Below are 14602 nucleotides of genomic sequence, written 5' to 3'. Positions count from 1 at the left end.
GGGGTGTACAGAGCGGAGTCGTGTGTGTATGGAGCTGAGCCGCGTGTGTACGAGGTGTACGGAGCAGAGATGCGTGTGCACGTTGTGTACAGAACGGAGCCATGTCTGTTCGACGCATACAAAGCTGAGTCATTAGTGTATGAAGCGTACAGAGCGGAGGCGTGTGTACGAGGCGTATGGAGCGGAGCCGCATGTGTACGAGGTGTACGGAGCGGAGTCACATGAATACGAGGTGTACGGAGCGGAGCCGCATGAGTATGAGGTGTATGGAGAGGAGCCACACGTATACAAGGTTTACGGAGTGGAGCTGCATGTGTACAAGGTGTACGGAGCAGAGCCGTATGAGTACGAGGTGTATGGAGCCGAGCCACATGTGTACAAGGTGTACGGAGCAGAGCCACACGTGTACGAGGTTTACGGAGTGGAGCCATGTGAGTACTGAGTGGAGCCATGTGTGTGCGAGGCGTATGGAGCGGAGCCGCGTGTGTACGAGGCGTACGGAGCGGAGCCATGTCTGTACGAGGCATACAAAGCTGAGTCATTAGTGTATGAAGCGTACGGAGCGGAGGCGCGTGTACGAGGAGTATGGAGCGGAGCCGCATGTGTACGGAGCGGAGCCACATGAATACGAGGTGTATGGAGAGGAGCCGCACGTATACAAGGTTTACAGAGTGGAACTGCATGTGTACAAGGTGTACAGAGCAGAGCCGCATGTGTACGAGGTTTATGGAGTGGAGCCATATGTGTACTGAGTTTAGCCATGTGTGCGCGAGGTGTATGGAGCGGAGGCGCGTGTGTACGAGGCGTATGGAGCGGAGCCACATGTGTATAAGTTGTACGGAGCTGAGCCACGTGTGTACAGGGTGTACGAAACGGAGCCCTGTGTGTACGAAGCTGAGCCACATGTGTACGGGGTGTAGGAAACAGAGCCCTGTGTGTACGAAGTGTACGGAGCTGAGTCGTGTGAGTACGGAGCGGAGCAGAGCCGCGAGTGTACAGGGTGTACGAAACAGAGCCCTGTGTGTACGAAGTGTACGGAGCTGAGCAGAGCCGTGTGTGTACGGGGTGTACGGAGCGGAGCCACGTGTATGGAGCTGAGCCGCGTGTGTACGAAGCGCATGGAGCAGAGCCGCGTGAGTACGAGGTGTACGGAGCGGAGCCGTATGAGTACGAGGTGTATGGAGCGGAGCCGCATGTGTACAAGGTGTACGGAGCAGAGCCACACGTGTACGAGGTTTTCGAAGTGGAACCATGTGTGTACTGAGTGGAGCCATGTGTGTGCGAGGCGTACGGAGCGGAGACGCGCGTGTACGAGGCGTACGGAGCGGAGCCGCGCGAGTACGAGGCGTACGGAGCGGAGCCGCGCGTGTACGAGGCGTACGGAGCGGAGCCGCCTGTGTACGAGGCGTACGGAGCGGAGCCGCCTGTGTACGAGGCGTACGGAGCGGAGCCGCCTGTGTACGAGGCGTACGGAGCGGAGCCGCCTGTGTACGAGGCGTACGGAGCGGAGCCGCCTGTGTACGAGGCGTACGGAGCGGAGCCGCCTGTGTACGAGGCGTACGGAGCGGAGCCGCCTGTGTACGAGGCGTACGGAGCGGAGCCGCCTGTGTACGAGGCGTATGGAGCGGAGCCGCCTGTGTACGAGGCGTATGGAGCGGAGCCGCGTGTGTACGAGGCGTAAGGAGCGGAGCCGCGTGTATACGAGGCGTATGGAGCGGAGCCGCGTGTGTACGAGGCGTATGGAGCGGAGCCGCGTGTGTACGAGGCGAAAGGCGTATGGAGCGGAGCCGCGTGTGTACGAGGCGTATGGAGCGGAGCCGCGTGTGTACGGGGCGTTTGGAGCGGAGCCGCGTGTGTACGAGGCGTGTGGAGCGGAGCCGCGTGTGTACGAGGCGTTTGGAGCGGAGCCGCGTGTGTATGAGGCGTATGGAGCGGTGCCGCGTGTGTTCGAGGTGTACGGAGTGCAGCAATGTGTGTAAGAGGTGTACGGAGTGTGGCCACGTGTGTACAAGGTGTACGGAGCAGAGCCGCATGTGTACGAGGTTTACGGAGTGGAGCCATGTGTGCACTGAGTGGAGCCGTGTGTGTGCAAGGTGCACGGAGCAGAGCAGTGTGTGTACGAGGCATACAAAGTGGAACCGTGTGTGTATGAGGTGTGCAGAGCCGTGCATGTACGAGGTCGGTGTATGGTGAGGAGCATTCATACCTCCCAACCGTCCCGGATCCAGCGGGACAGTCCTGAGTCTGCCCCACTGTCCTGGCCGGCAGCTTAATTTTCCCGCGGACACAGGAGTACACGGCGGAGCCTCGAGGAGCACTCTAAAACTCGTACATGACGTTCTACCGGAAGTGACGTGCTGGAAGCTGACCGGAAATTAGGTAATTTCGGGAGGAGATTGTGACAGAACCATGGAGGCACTTCAGGGAATGCTTCAAATCCATCACCGTGTCCTCCGACAGCACGGAGAGCAGGATCGCCTTGGAATCGGGGATGCCGGCCACGTGAGCGGATCATGATATGTCCTGCATCGGGAGGCTCAGGTGGGCATTACAATGGGAGCCGGGCTGCTATAGTATTTTTATAGAATCTCTCTTTCTCTGTTTCTCTCTCTCTGCTCTTTCTTTCCCCCTCTCTAATCTATCTTTCCTAATTCTCTCTCCTTTCTTTCTTTTTTCTCTCTCTCTGTTCTTTCTTTCCCTTCTTTCTCTCTCTCTCTGGTTCTTTCTTTCACTCTGTTCTTTTTCTTTCCCCTCTTTCTTTCTCTGTTCTCTCTTTCCCTCTCTTTCTTTCTCTCTCTGTTCTTCCTTCTGTTTTTTCTTTCCCCTTTCTTTCTCTCTGTCCTTCCTTTCTTCAATTTCTGCTTTCTCTTTCTTTCTCTAGTTCTTTCTTTCTGTTCTTTCTTTCGCTCTGTTCTTTCCCTCAGTACCAGTCAGTGTACCCATAGTACCAGCCACTGTGCCCCCAGTACCAGTCAGTGTGATCAGCGGTGCTAAATGGGTGCAATTGGGACATGGATATGGGTGCAACTAGTTGTGAAATGGGTGTGGTCGGGGTCATGGCCTAAAATTTGCAGCAGCGCGCTGTGCGCACAGCAGCCTTTGTCCCGCTTTCCCTTCTTCAAAAGTTGGGAGGTATGACAACCCTAACACAACCCTAACCCCAACTTCAAAGAATGGATTTTTTTTTTTTTAAATATACATTTTTATCTAACTAAGGGGTGACAAAGGGGAATTTTATTTACTTACTTTTTTACCCTATCATAGTGATCAAAAGGAGCCAATGGGAAAAATTTCCTATTGTTGACAGGTACTGGTCGGTAGATCTCAGCGGGCACACTGCGCATGTGTCCGCCATTATTTTTTTTCAGGAAGATGACAAAGAGTCAGGGGAGGGAGCAGGAGGGTCCAGGGATGACGGAGGTACCGAGGGGGCTCGGAAGACCCCATTTCTCTCTTCTCTGATATGCTATATCACGTCAGAGGAGAGAGAAATTAATGGTAAATTGTACTTTTTTTTTGTGAAAGCCATTATTTGGTAAATAACGGCGATCATGTGACAGAGGACCATGAAAACCAGCCATGATCATGTTCTACCCCCAGTAGGTGAGACAGCGGAGGTTTTCTGACGCTGGGGGGGTAGGGCGCTACACCTTTATTTCTCAGCGCCGTTAAAAAGTGGCACTGAGGAATAAGTACCCTTAACTGCCGCCATTAAAAGGCGTATCGGAGGTTGTTAAGGGGTTTATGGAATTTTTATTTATTGCCTAACATACTATGTTTTCTTACATTTTTGACTACAGGCTGTCTACAAGAGCTGCATAAACTGCCCAGAATTCTGGAATCAAGTGATTTTAGAGGATATGGCATATACGCCGATTCGTAATAAATGGAATATTATTTAAGCAGGTAAGGTATGCTAAACGGATAGATATTCATTCTCTCTATATGGTTTACGAAAAGAATATATCTCAATAACGGTATGATAGTGTGATCTTTAAAGCAAAACTGCAGCATTTGCACATTTCAGTGTTTCAGGCAAGTTCTCCTTTCAAGGTATAAAGCTATAGAGCTTACCTTCACTGCGTAAGTACTCCACGACGCTCCAAACTACAGCTGGCACACCATTCATGATCAGACCCTCTTTATGCAAGTCTTTGAGTGGAACTCCAAAAAATCTCTTACAATGCTTGGGGGGTTGTCCTCTTCCAGGCCGCACTACCACTTTTTTCATATCTTCCTTCAGCCTCACAGCAGCTTTGCTTTGCTTAAAAGAGCAGAGGAAGAGAGAGCAGTCATGAGCAGAAACAACAGGAGGCTGCATTTCAGGCCTGAGTTTTGGACTCAGAAGTTCAAGCATTTTGGGCCATAACAGAAATAAAAACAAACAAGGCAATGAGACGTGTGTTACTGATCCCCAAGTAAAAGATGTGTTGAGACAGGGAGTGATCTTTTCGCAGTAACACACAGGCAAGCAGGGGGAGGTGCACTCATACAACTTCCCTGTATCTAAGATATCAAGCAGGCTTTTCTTTCAACACAGTTGTCTCCAAGCCATATTGCCACAGTAACCTCTGGGTGGAACTAGGAACCAGTCTACAACTCAATTCTCTGCTATGTCAACCCCCGACAAGGTCTGTTGCTGCTGCAGATCCAGAGTATGAGCAGGACTGATGCTGGAAAGGAAGAGTGTTCTCCAGGAGCTAAAGCGACATCAGTCCTTATGTTCCTGCTTATTTAGGACAAGAATCATTGTTTTCACTCAGTAATCACACAAGGAAAAGTATTCCTACTTCTATAGGACACACTATAAAAGTAATAATACTGTATTCTATAATATGTAAAAAAAAAGTATATACAATATATGTGATAATATACATTAACGGCAACGCTACTGGTGCACTGTACCCCAGTTCTTGCCAATGAATTGCTAGTGCTCAGGGAACTGTCATTTTAAGAGTTAACCGAGAGAAATAAGAAGAGAAATTTGGATAAACTAAACACTTTGGATAAAATCACCACCTTGTTTTTATAGTTTTGATGCTGTTGCCTTTTTAATAACTTGAGTACAAGTAAATTAACTTGATTCTGGCATCTCCCAAGACAGCGGTAAAACCACAGGCAATTCACAGGAAATTTCAGTTACTGCAGTAAAAAGTCAATGTAATTGTTGGTAACCCCCTTGTGATATTGTCGCACATTTTGGCACACTACTGCAAGATACAAATGCACAAAGGATCAGTGATGCCATAGCAGTATTTAGCTCACCTGTTCACAGAGTGGATTGTGCCAACACACACAGTTTTACCAATAATTGCCGCAGCTTTGTGATATGGTATTCTGGTGTATGGATTGTAATGATGAAGCTTATGCTTTTAATCCCTTTTCCAACATATACTGTACATATACGCCAGGTGGGAAAGTGGTCACCATGTCTAAGGACAAGGTAACCATGTATAGATAATTATTTTCGCTGGTCATCTTAAAGGGGTTGTCAACCACTCATACAGACCCTTCTTAAACAAGATATTCCCCAGTGGAAAATAAAAATAAAAGATACTCACTTCCTGCACTGGCCGTCCAAGTGATGTCGGATGTTCAAGCTTCATCCTAAAGAACTGGAGTAAATAGCAGCCAAGGATAAACTGCAACTGCAAGCCCCGAAGAGACCTAGCACTGCCATTGCTGGAACAGCCCGATGCAGGATGTTTCTTGTTATTTTTATTTTACACTAGGAAATGTAGTATTTAAGAAGCGATGGTCTGAGTAGAGGACAATCCTTTCAATCATAATCATGGCCCTCGCACATGAATTCTGACCAGCCAATTGCAGCAATTTAATCTTAAAGCTCCAATCACTGTGCTAGAGAGCACAGAAGCCATGAGTAGAGTGGAAAAAATGTCTAATCAGGCTTAGGCCTCTTTCACACTTCCGTTTTTGACAATCAGTCAAGATCCGCTAATTTTGAAAAAAAACGGATCCGCCATTTTTCTTTGCGGATCCGTTTTTTTCGCCATTGACTTTCATTATTGGCGGATCCTGACTGATCGCCACAATGTTAGTGTCCATCAACATCCTCAAAGATTTCCACACGGAGCTTGCAACGTTTTTTTGGCCGGCGGATCTCTCGATCTCTCTCTCTCGGCCAGCGGTTCCTTTAAATTTCCTCATTTTCAGGATCCGTCTAAAAACGGATCCTGTGCCATACGTTCACATCAGTTGAGAACGGATCCGCTTGTCTGCCTTTTTGACGGATTTTAACTGATGCAAATAACTGAAGTGTGAAAGAGGCCTAGTGCTTGTGCACATTGATGTCATTTCGGTAAGAGTGCGATCTGACAAATCATTGAATGAGAAACAAAAGTGCTGGGTGCACCACAATAAAGCATATACAAATAACTTCCGTTGTAAGGTGCTACTAAATGCATGGAAAGAAGTTATGAATCTCATGCAGAAGGAAAGACCATGACATATACAGTGCACACATATATCCATAATAATAATATTTTATTAACATCACAAAAAACACACACAAAATTAAAAACAATTACCGTAAAACGAACTGTCCGTACCCATGTCCAAATGGGGACAACCTCAAACTGTCAATTCTTTCTGCGGATTCCGCAGCGGTTTACCATCTCCTCCATTGTGGAGATGGTAAAACCACAGGGCAAAACCGCAGGCTAATCCCCAGATAAACCGCAGGTTTTTTGACCTGCGGATTTTGAAAATCCACGCGAATCAATCCGAAGCAGATTCCACAGCGTGTGCACACAGCCTTAGTGTGATGGATGTGGGTGTGGACCTGGAGCAGCATAACTAAGTAACTACCTGGTCTTCACTAGAGCCTCTCATGGCGATGCTAGGCTTGAGCCTTTAGGGTAGCACCGGGTACCACTTCAGGGCAATCCCCAAACGTGCAGCAGCTGACCAGCGGATCAAATGCAAAATATGAGGCACAGAGGATGAAGACAGAGACATGGTAAGGAAGTCCGAGGTCAGGGTGGGCAGCATAAGTTCAAATTACGAAGTCATGTCAGGAGATGAGATATCAGAACAAATGAGTAAACAACCTGGGTTGGTAACAGGAGAGTCAGAACAACAAAGCACATAGAAAAGAAACAACTGCAACTTGAACCTAAGCTCAGGCAAGATGTGGAGCGAGAAGATCGCAGGAGATAGGATAGGGAAGCAAAATTCGGCAGGACACAGTGGCTTTACATTCCTGCAGACTGGCCGCGCCTCCCTATAGCCGGGTGAAGATCAGACTTTCCAACAACAGAAGGAAGCAACAGTGCAGGAGGTATTGCACAAGGCAGCTTAGCTAGATGGTTTGATACTGTGAGGAGCAAAGCAGTGCACAGCACTTACAAACCATGCAAGTCATCGACAACACTTCGTTTGTTGTCTGTGTATGCGTCTTTGTGCTTTTGTCGTTTTTACATTGCTGTGCACTAATTTTTTTGCGGCAGTTTTGCGGAATTCGCCTTAAAAAGACAATGTACGTGCACATACCCTAACAATGGAAAATGTAAAGTTGGATATTTACCTGTTAGGGGAACGCACCAAATTATAAAATAATAGTAGGTGTGTTCGCAGCCCGGAGTCCACCGTGCAGAGGTGGTACACTGCTGCTAAGTAATGGCGGAAGAATTAAGCGGTGTGAAACCAGTCACACGTGGGTTACGTCACCCAATGTGAACAGGACGAACTCTGTTACTGCACAGAGCCGCACCACCACTGAAAGTAGATGCTGGAGCCTGATAACTCACAGAGCTCGGCCAAAAGAGTGCACAGTGTACGGCCACAGAACTCTACCCCAAGGACACGGGGTTAGAGTCCTTCTAGGCCCACTGAACGTGCGGCGTCGCTGCCACGAGAGCCGCTACAGACGCTGGCTATGGAGCACGTGCACTGAGGCATGCCGAGTCCCTGGTGAGGCCAGATGCCTTACTCAACCTCAGACCTACCTACGCCTAAGCCTGGGCGCTAGCAGACTAGGCTGCACAACACATGCGTACCAAGGGTAGGGGTTTCTTAATGAGTAATTCGCCAGAGACATTCATACGTGCATACATCACTCACTCCACATAGTCTGTAAATACAGTCTATACTAGCGCATGGGCGAGCGGCCATGCGAACCTTTTATAGCCACGGGCGTCCGGGACCTTCCTGGCTTCTCGGATGGGCCAATCCGAACACGAGCAGGACCTGAGCACGTGACCCTCGATCTCCAATGGGAGATCACTCCACGGGCATGCTCAGTGGCCCGACATGAGGACTTAGTCCCTGGAGAATCTCGCTGCTGAGCAGCATGCATTGTCATAGCTGTGCCAGAGGTGGTAGCAGCAAGCAAACCCATGGCCTGGGCAGAGCGCCGGGACCGACGAATCTGCTGAGCAGGCTCCACTGCGGCCGAAGAAGAATGGGAGACCGCTGGGTGCAAGGCTCTGGATTCCTGCTGTGCAGTGGCAGGAACCCGACGCCCAACATTTACCAAGTTATATATAACAGAATTCTGATACAATGCGCACCAAAAACGGTCTTTCATGTATCACATACTTATTATTATTGTTATTTAGGCAATTCCTACTCCTTATTCAACAAAGGGGCAGGGCTTTACAAAAAACAGGGCGTGGCCTACACGTGACAGAGCAGGAAGAAACGTGCACAAATTTCTGGTACAAAGTAAGCCAACTAATATGTTAGCCTATAGATGCACCAGATTTATCAAACAGCATGAACCACGGTGATATATTTGGTACATTGTAAGATTGTCTACTTTGCACTGTGTAAGAAATAAATATGCCTCAAAGTGTTTTACACCCTTCTACCACACCATGGATTTCATTCAAATTTGACCTTTGACAGCCATTTTGGAACGGTCAGGCTTCCAGCATTTTAAGAGGACAAGATTACCACTGCAGACTTAATTTGTATGTCTATACAGGAATATGTGAGACTGTAAGATCTCATTTACTCGCTGGTAACATTAGGCTAAACAACTACATCTACACTCGCTAACATTATCTGAAGACCCATGTAGTAACCATGGCGCTTGCGACACTGATATCTGCTAGAAAACAACATACAATGTAAATATCATAGGACTAATTACTGTAACAGTTTCCTAGTAAATATTTCATTATCCTTGTCTTCTAAGCAAATATTTAACAATGAATCATGGAGTGTTTATGGAAGCAGCCTAGTATTATATAGTCATTTTATCCAGAAGTAGTGGGAGCAGCTAACAGTGCCAGGCTGTAATGACTCATAGACATGTCTATACTCACACATAAAGTAAGTGCTCCGGCCCCCATCCTTTCAGGAAGTGTCTGGAAAAACTGCTGTATATGAGAAGATGAAATAAATCCACAATCTGCTAGGACCACCTGCTTCTTGCACTGCTCCAATAATCCCTTTCTGGATAGGACTAGTAGCAGAACGCAAGAAGAAAGCTCACAGGGTGCATAGCGTACACTTCTCACCCCCCATGATTTACAAGCATGCACATGGCTGAGAAGAGCAGCATCCTGGAGAAATCTGATCCTGAGGCAGCTATTGGTAATAAGCCATGGGTCATGTGACAAAAGCCTAAACCCTATTAGTATAGACATGCTTTGCCATTGCACGACTGCTTAGCTATGTCCCAGAAGAGGGGTGAGTGATTTAATCCGAGCTTCACAATAGCATTCATTGTATTAGAAAACTGCCAGAACAGATTTCAAAGTGGAGGCAACCTTACATCAAGTTTTACTCTTACTTATTTCCACTGAAATAAAAAAAAATTAAATGCAAACAACAAGTGATTACATATTATGACTATCATTACAATTCAGCCTTTCATTGATTGTAAAATGATGCATGTTTTTTCAGATGTATTTTTCAAGCACGCTATATGGACACTGATGTTTAAGACAACTTCACAATTAGTAGATGATGTGCTGACGCTGTTTCCTGCCTCTTCCTTGACATCTGTTGAATTTCTAATGGAAAATCCTTTTGTTCTCGGTGGTGGCAAGTGGCTGCGGAAGGAGTCTGGAAGGGTCTCTCTCAGAGAACACTGGAGCCCTCAGTCATGCCAAGCGTTCTTGTGTATGGGGAAAGCTTGTATAGCCATCGGCCATTTGTCCAACATATGTCTAGTGTTTATGTGGGCCTTACCATGATGTCCACTGCCTGTTGTGAAGTGTAATCCGACTTTAGCAGCTGAGGCACAGAGTAGTCCGGTTATTAACTTTTTGCTTCTGTTGCTATGTGTTAAAATTAATAAAGACATAACATGGAGGTGGGCTTTCAGTTCAGGACAGTCAAGCCAATGGACATTGACAGGCAAAAGGCATTCTGTTAAGTGAGCTTAAGGAGGACCTGTTAATGGGCCAGTCAGTGGTGGCTTTTTGCTCTGATTTTTTTCCCGCTGCTCCAAAGTATTCCATTTTTTTTGCTTTAAATTTGCAGAACAGTTGCAGAGATAAGGGCCTTATTATTTAGTGCTAAATGTTATAATCTTTACAAGGGGTGTGGCTAACAGGATTGTTACTCAGAAAATTAGCACTAAATAAAAAGGCCTCTATTACTGGTTTTGCTCGCCTCCTTTCCAAACAAATGGACAACTCATCCCACAAAAAAACACAAGCCCTTGACCAGCTCCTTCGGTGGATTTTTTTTTTAAAGTTCATTTATTGTACAGAAGTAATAAAATGGAGGATTTGCCGTTTCTAGTTCATCTGTCCTACACAGCGTAAAAAAAAAATTAAAAAAAAACCAAAACAAATAAAAAGCAGTCAAAAAGATGTAAGTACACCAAAATGTTGTCATTATGATTTAAAAAAGGTTTGGTGTTATCATTCATATTCCCTGGAAAAAGGCCAAGAAAGCAAGAATTCTGTTGGGGTATAAAAACTTTTGAGCCCAACTGTAAGTCACTGGCATGCGGTTGGTTATACAGACGTCTTCGGTTATGTGCACACGTTGCATTTTTCCTGCAAATTTTAAGCTGCGTTTTACAGTATCAGCAAAAGCTATGAGATTTAAGAAATCTCATGCACGCACATTGTTTTTCTTCCTGACTGAATTGGAAAACGTCTGCATTTTTTAAAACTGCAGCATGTCCCTTCTTCCAGTGTTTTTTTCACCCACAGAAAGCAATGAGTAAGCAAAAACGGACGTCTCAGATTTTGCTGCGTTTTTAGGCTGTGCGCCCACGTTGCAGAAATGCTGCGAATTCCCGCAAAACACAAGCGTTTTGCAAGCGATTTTAGCTTGCAGAATGCTAGCGCTTTTCCAAGTGATTTGAAGCATGGCTTGGAAAAGTGATTGACAGGTTGGTCACACTTGTCAAGCATAGAGCTTGACAAGTGTGACCAACTTTTTACTATTGATGCTGCCTATGCAGCATCATTAGTAAAAGACAGAATATTAAAAAAATTAAAAATAGAGATATACTTACCCTCTGTCGGCCCCCGAAGTCCTCCCAGTCCTCATCGGCGCTGCGGGCAACTTCCGTTTCCAGGGATGCTGTGCGCGATTGACCTCTGATGACGTAGCGGTCACTGAACTATGTCCCGGGAACACAGCGAAATACTTCCGGGACATAGTAAATCCAGCACATGTGCACTAATGCTTTTCGGCTTTGCCCGAAGCATACTGCGCACGCGCGGGAGGCAATTTGAATGCGCACGCACAGGACCTGTACGCGGACAACGCTATTCACAGAACGGAATGCGTACAGTACGCCGATTTGGGGTGGAGAGAGGGACCAGAACCAACGCCCATCGGACCGGACCGAGGATATTACCGTACCGGACGGGGGCAACATAAAAGGTTTTTATGGGGGAGTCAGGGGGTTTCACAAGTAGTTGGGGAATGTATACCTCACACTCTATTAGATGATAGGCCAAAAAACTGGTGACAGATTCCCTTTAAGTAACAGACACCTGCCAATTCGCGTCCCTGTGTGTTGTGTTATAGTCTGAGTTCTGGATGTCATGTGCGAATATTGCAGGGAAAGTAGTAAATGATTTCTACATAGTAAAATTAATAATGAACTGCAGAGCGCTCAGTTTATATCACTACCATAAATAATTCAACCTCGGGAGTCCAATCTGACATTTTCAAAGCCGAGCCATTGACTTTGACCTGCTGTGACTTCAAAAAACAGTCTGAATACAGCATGGAAAATAAATAGCTAAAACGATGTTCAAGGTCAAAAAGCTCAGACACAATGTAATGCAATGAAAGCTCGCGCGCTATCTGCAGTTGGGTCCAGGTTAAAATCGGCCTCTACCGATCCTTTTCAATGTCAGCGACCATGAATTATCAATACTAAAATGGGCAGATCCAAGGTAGCCCCCCAGGGATGGTGTCCTTTTTTACAAAGCACATGTGAGTAACTACAATCCCAGCTGTTAGGAACGCCCATAACGCCAAACAGTAATATGATAAAAATTCTAACATTTCCCCTGGCTCGTATAAAGATTCAAACAGAACCTGTAATATCAGATAACACAATGTCTGAAAATGAAAGGTATTCCTCCCGGAGGAAGTTGAGTTTTCAGTCCCTCAGAAGTGTCAGAAGGGCGTCGTTCCTCGCACATTATACCGTGATCGCTGGCTATAAGCACGCCTTGGCACACTGACTCTGCAGTGATGCATTATACAGCCAACTGTCAGTCAAAGTGCCACCAATGTGTGCTTACAGCCGCCGCTCATAATATAGGGAGTGAGGACTGAAGTACTACCAGCACGCCTGAATGACTGAAAGCTGGCAGCACCAGGGAGGAATACAGTGTTATTATTATTATTTATTTATATGGCACCATTGATTCCATGGTGCTGTACATGAGAAGGGGGTTACATACAAAGTTATAGACATCGTTAACAGTAAACAAATTTACAGTGACAGACTGGTACATAGGGGAGAGGACCATGTCCTTGCGGACTTACATTCTATGGGATAGTGGGGAAGAGACAGGTCGGGGGTGCAGCAGCTCTGGTGGTTTTGAGGCGGCGGCTCGGGCGGTGGTGAGGCGGCAGAATGGTTATTGCAGGCTGTAAGCTTTCCTGAAAAGATGGGTTTTCAGGTTCCGTTTGAAGGATCTGACGTGTTGAGGCATGGAATTCCAGAGGATAGGGGATATTTGGGAGAAATCTTGGAGGCATTTGTGTGAGGAACAAATAAGTGTGGAGGAGAGTAGGAGGTCTTGGGAGGATCGAAGATTACGTGAGGGAAGATTTTGGGAGATTAGTTCAGAGATATAGGGAGGGGACAGGTTATAGATGGCTTTATAGGTCAGTGTTAGTAGCTTGAACTGGATTCGTTGGTGAATTGGGAGCCAGTGGAGGGATTTGCAGAGGGGAGAGACAGGGATTTCAGGTGCCAGAGAGAGTGTGATGCCGTTTACCATAATAGATAGATCGGGTAGGGAAGATACATGAGATGGAGGAAAGATAATGAGTTCAGTTTTGTCTACATTGAGATTTAGGAAGCAAGAGGTGAAAAAGGAGGATATGGCTGATAGACACTCCAGGATTCTGGACAGCAGAGAGGGGACATCTGAGTGTCGTCCGCATACAGGTGGTACTGGAAGCCCTGGGACTTTATGAGTTGTCCTCGTGTTCTCTTACAGTACGGCGGCCAGGTACCTTCAAAACGCTATTACCCTACAGAATAACCATATATATGCAGGTAAGGCTGGTTTCACATTTGCGTCTGCGCAGCGTTTCATCCGCAGCAATCCAATGCGTCATGTTTGCCTATCTTTAACATGGTGTACGCAGAGGCATGCGTTTGCATCAGTTCGCATGAGTCAGCGTACGCATGCGTTGTTTTTCGGTGTGCGGCGGGGTCCGGTGAACGCAACATGTTGGATTTTTGGAAGCGGCAAAAATCTGTCAAATATGTGCATTCATGCGCATGCGGTTGAACGCGTCAAATAAACACATTACTGTCTATGGGAACGCATGCATATGCAAGGACATTCATACGCACATGCGTTCTATACGCATGCTTTTTTTTTAATGAGTTGGTCCAGGAAGTGATTCAACCACCTGCTAATTGATAGCTCTATAAAAGGAAGTGTGGACACAGCAAGGCCATAACTCTCTGGACGATACCACAACACTGGCTATGCAAGTATAGAACCTTAGAAAAGGTCTGTCTCTCTCACTGCTGTTTGTACTTTGTATGTACTAATTTTTTTTTTCTGTTTACTTTTAGACGGGTCGACTGGCCTGGTGAAGTGATTGGCTCCTGGTGCAGCGGGTTTCTCCAGTTCGTCTCCTGGTGCTGCTTTCTGTCGTGGTGAGGACAAAACTGTCTATTTAAGTATAGAAACCTTGGAAATGTATGTCTTTCTGTATGCTTTTTCTGTTCCTTGTAGACTGGCCGACTCTCTGGTGCAGTGGGTGTCTCCTGGTGCAGCGGTTTTCTACTGGTCATCTCCTGGTGCTGCTTTCTGTCGTGGTGAGGACAACACCATCTATGCAAATATAGAAGCTTTGTAAATGTCTGTCTCTCTGAATGCTTTTTCTGTTCGTTGTAGACTGGCCGACTCTAGTGCAGTGGTTGCCTTCTGGTGCAGCGGTTTTCTATTGGTCTTCTGGT

The 14602-nt window shown here is 46.5% G+C and overlaps 1 protein-coding gene across 5 annotated transcripts in view; it reads right to left on the bottom strand.

Annotated features, from left to right (window-relative positions):
• Positions 1-14602, bottom strand: part of FAM13A (family with sequence similarity 13 member A) — a 305696-nt gene that overhangs the window by 274768 nt on the left and 16326 nt on the right. For 2 of the 5 annotated variants that reach the window (XM_073590245.1, XM_073590256.1), the window contains exon 2: positions 4075-4264. In XM_073590245.1, coding sequence (XP_073446346.1) covers positions 4075-4231 — 157 coding nt within the window. In that variant the 5' untranslated portion in view covers positions 4232-4264. Of the gene's footprint in view, positions 1-4074; positions 4425-14602 lie in introns of those variants that run through there. The other 3 variants (XM_073590230.1, XM_073590235.1, XM_073590223.1) reach the window with 2 other exon arrangements.

The sequence above is a fragment of the Dendrobates tinctorius genome, unplaced genomic scaffold, assembly GCF_039654945.1.
Source record: "Dendrobates tinctorius isolate UK_male_01 unplaced genomic scaffold, ASM3965494v1 ptg000011l, whole genome shotgun sequence".
In the NCBI taxonomy this organism is placed as follows: domain Eukaryota; kingdom Metazoa; phylum Chordata; class Amphibia; order Anura; family Dendrobatidae; genus Dendrobates; species Dendrobates tinctorius.
Note: the sequence above shows the minus strand (reverse complement) of the source record. Positions and strands in the feature narration are given on the sequence as shown.